This window comes from Mus caroli, chromosome 10 (genome assembly GCF_900094665.2).
Source record: "Mus caroli chromosome 10, CAROLI_EIJ_v1.1, whole genome shotgun sequence".
Lineage (NCBI taxonomy): Eukaryota > Metazoa > Chordata > Mammalia > Rodentia > Muridae > Mus > Mus caroli.
Window position 1 is genome coordinate 112607101 of NC_034579.1, and position 4217 is coordinate 112611317.

Sequence of the window (4217 nt, forward strand, 5' to 3'; positions counted from 1 at the left end):
CTCTGCCTCTGCCTCTGCCTCTGCCTCTGCCTCTGCCTCTGCCTCTGCCTCTGCCTCTGCCTCTGCCTCTGCCTCTGCCTCTGCCTCCTGAGTGTTGTAATTAAAGGATGGTTTCAAAGATCTTTTACTTGTTTATTAATTTAACAGCTTCCAACTACACATATCCTAGTCCTAATCACTATGCTGGGCCCTGAGAACATGGTGATTGGCCAGACACTGTGTCTGCCTTCAGAATAGGCTTACAATCAGGCAATAAACAGAGGTGTGTGACCACATGCAAGGAGGTGTATACTCTAGCAAGGGGAGTAATTCTGGTTGTGGGAACACATATGAAAATACCACACCAGACTGTGAATTGGGAAGAGCTATCCAGAGGTTTTGATGTTTATATCAAAATTTTCAAAGGTGAGTAGGAGTTGAAATAGTATTTTAAGCTCAAAATAAACCAAATACAAAGTCACTCCTGAGAGGGAGACATCCCTAATTCAGGTCTCACATGTTTACAAATTACATCCAGTATGCCTACTAGTGGACAATTTAGAGATATCATCTACATATAGTCTCTATCTATCTATCTATCTATCATCTACAATTTATCTCTCATCTAATATCTATCTTTCTATCTGCCTATCATATCTATCTTTTATCTATCATCTATAATTTATCTATCATCTAGTATCTATCTATCATCTATAATCTATCCATCATCTAATATCTATCATTTATAATTTATCTCTCATCTAATATCTATATCTACCTATCATATCTATCATTTATCTATAATCTGCCATCTCTCTCTCCATAATCTATCATCTATCTACCTATTATATCTATCATTTATCTATCTATCATCTATCAATCTATCTATCTGTCTATCAATCATCTTTCTATCTCTCCCATTTTCCCTCTTTTCTATCTCTCATCCATCCTTTCTCCATCTACCCCACCCATCTATGTAGTCATCCATTTGTCCATCACCCCATGAATCAATACACATACTTATGTACATACATAGTGAATCCTGGTTATGTATTGAATTAGTTGATTTTAAAGAAAACTCTAAGATATTCCAGGCATTGTTCCAGGCAGCGTAGAGAGCAAAGGGATCAATAAGATGTTATCCTAATTGGCACAGAGATTAAAATCTAACTCCAGGGACTGGTGCATGTACACATTATGACAGCTGAATGGAGAAGGTACCCTCGGGCTGTGGGGATAATATGGATTATCAAACTAGCATTAGACTAAATATTCATTATCTTTTTGTTTGTTTACTTGGTCTGTTCTGTTCTGTTTTCTGAAATGTATCCTTTGACAGATTCTGTGGCGACAGCATCCGGGCCACTACTAGTTGAAGTTGCCAAAACTCCAGGTGCCAGCCTTGGGGTTGCCCTAACTACCTCCGTGTGCTGTAACAAGCAGGTCATTGTCATAGACAAAATCAAATCTGCAAGCATTGCGGACAGGTGAGTGCCACAGCAAGTGTCTGCTTATCGCTGTGTGTGTGCTTAAATATGTATTATACTCACGTGTTCACATAATACACACACTTACATAGTATGTACACTTGTTTTTACACACACACATACACACAGTAAAAAAATTTTTTTAAACACTGTTGATAGTTACTACAAATTTCACATAAGAAAACATTTTATTGTTTGAAACTTAAGATTGTAATTACCCGATCAGCCACCCTGTGATGACATGCCACTCCGGGCATTTGGTGTGGCCTTTATCAATAGAAAACAAGCAAACACATTTACTTACTGCGTCACTCAGAAAAAGAAGTCTCTGTCCTTGATGGGGCAAAGGAAGTGATCTTTATTAAGTACCATTCATGGGGTTTTCTGCATCGTTAACAATTAAATCCTGCCATCAGAAGATATTACTACTTCTTAGAAAAGTAGATAATACAATATTCTTAAAGTAATATAATTTTAAAGACAAGCCTGATATTGTATAGTTTGTTAATCTTAATGGTTTCACACAACCTTCAGTCAGGGGTCTCTTTTTTTTTTTCAATAATGATTTTTTTATTAGATATTTTCTTCATTTATATTTCAAATGCTATCCTGAAAGTCCCCTATACCCTCCCCCCTGCCCTGCTCCCCAACCCACCCACTTCCACTTCCTGGCCCTGGCATTCCCCTGTACTGGGACATATAATCTTCCTAAGACCAAGGGCCTCTCCTCCCATTGATGGCCTACTAGGCCATCTTCTACATATGCAGCTAGAGACACGAGCTCTGTGGGGATACTGGTTAGTTCATATTGCTGTTCCTCCTATAGGGTTGCAGACCCCTTTAGCTCCTTGGGTACTTTCTCTAGCTCCTCCACTGGGGGCCCTGTGTTCCATCCAACAGATGACTGTGAACATCAGTCAGGAGTCTCTTAAACATTGTTACAGTGTCATTATAAAAATGAAATTCATGTCCCCAATTAATTTTTTACATTTTTAAGGTAAATGTGAAAGAGGCAAAAGACTGCTTTTCTACATAATGTTTTACAGCTCCTAGTAAGAAAATCCCTACTTCTTATTCTCAAATCACCCTATGTGAATCATCATGGAATACTATTTCCAGACAGAAAGGATGTCTCAAAATGGTTTTTGCCTTGATGATTGGAATCCATCGATAGACCTTACCTTTTCCACTCCATATGTTTCTAGCCTCCTCCTCTCCCTCCTCCCCCTCCTCATCCTCCCTCCTCTTCTTTGCTTTCTTCTCCTTCTTCTCCCTCTTCTTGCTCTCCTCCCTCTCCTTTCTTCTTCTCTTCCCCCATCCTCCTCTTTGCTCTCCTCCTCTCCCCCTCCTCTCCTCCTTTTCTTAACCTACTTCTCTTCCTCCTCCTCCCTCTGCCCTGGACTGCCTCTCTCCTGTGGCACAATGACCCACAACAGCCTAAAAACTGGGTGAACTACAGCTCAGTAGTTAGCCACACTCCATGTGGTTATTCACAGTGGTGGCTTCTGATGCAGAGTAATATTCCAGCTTAGTGGTTGTAGGGTGCTTTAATTGTCTGCTTCTGTTTTGTTTTGTTTTGTTTTGTTTTTCCCTTCTTCAGTGGGTACCCAGTTGAAGGAACTACCCATTTGATGAGCATTAAGTGCTGTCTGCTTTTCTCAATCCATCCAATAGCCAGCCAATGTCTTGAGTATAGGAAGGTGTAGCAGCCAGACCCCTGTTCCTAGCTCTTCCCCTACTCCTCGTGTAAACCTGGCCTGATTACCCTTAACTCCTACATAATTTGTTTTCTGTGCTAATGAATATTTGACTCCAGACTAGCAAAACAGAGCCCCGTAATAAAGAATTGGTAAACTGGAACCCTCTATTAAAAATTCCGAGGCTGCAGCAACTGAACCTCTCAATCATCATCATCACCATCATCATCATCATCATCAAGACCCTAGGCCAGTTCAGCAAATCACATCTTAAGACTCTGAGTGACTGACAGCACATAATTGTGACTTAAGAGCCTAGGAGAAAAAAGTCAGAGAACAAAATCATGGCACAACAATTCTCTACTTCATGCCCCACTCGCCTGTTTCCCCTTAATGTTTAACATCCCCACCCCAAAATGCTTAAGGGTAAAATATCTTTAAGGACAAGAGAATAAGAAAATCATTTGTTGGCATTTTTTCTGCATTTTCTACAAGATCTTATATTTTGATTCAGATCCAGCCTAAAATATAACAGGTTATATTTTCTATTATCATTAAGTTTTTTAAGACTCTAAAGAACATGAAAGTCTCGTTCTGGAAGAGTTTTTGTTGTTTGTTTGTTTGTTTGTTTGTTTGTTTTTGATGATGCTTTCTCTCCTTTCCATAGATGTGGCGCACTACATGTGGGAGACCACATCCTCTCCATTGACGGCACGAGTATGGAGTACTGTACCCTCGCAGAAGCGACCCAGTTCCTGGCCAATACCACTGACCAGGTCAAGCTGGAGATTCTCCCACACCATCAGACCCGCCTGGCCCTAAAGGGCCCTGACCATGGTGAGCAGAGCCTTCCAGATCGTTCTCTTGTTCTTGCTCTTGCAGTCTTCTTCCTCCAGAGAGTTAAGAAGACACGATCCTGCACCGGATCACCAGCCTATGCCTCTTCACCCCCTTTCCATCTTCAGAGTCCCTTGTGGCAAGCATGGATAGTTACTGGAAACCCCAAAACACAAGAAAGAAATCCTAAGATTGAAGTTTTAGGCTAGAACTTTTT

At 40.6% G+C, this 4217-nt stretch overlaps 1 protein-coding gene across 8 annotated transcripts in view; it reads left to right on the plus strand.

The window, feature by feature from the left end:
* Positions 1–4217, plus strand: part of Grip1 (glutamate receptor interacting protein 1) — a 622013-nt gene that overhangs the window by 522293 nt on the left and 95503 nt on the right. For all 8 annotated transcript variants that reach the window (XM_021175316.2, XM_029482638.1, XM_029482635.1 and 5 more), the window contains 2 exons: positions 1319–1466; positions 3831–4000. In XM_021175316.2, the coding sequence (XP_021030975.1) occupies positions 1319–1466; positions 3831–4000 (318 nt within the window). The remainder of the gene's footprint in view (positions 1–1318; positions 1467–3830; positions 4001–4217) is intronic.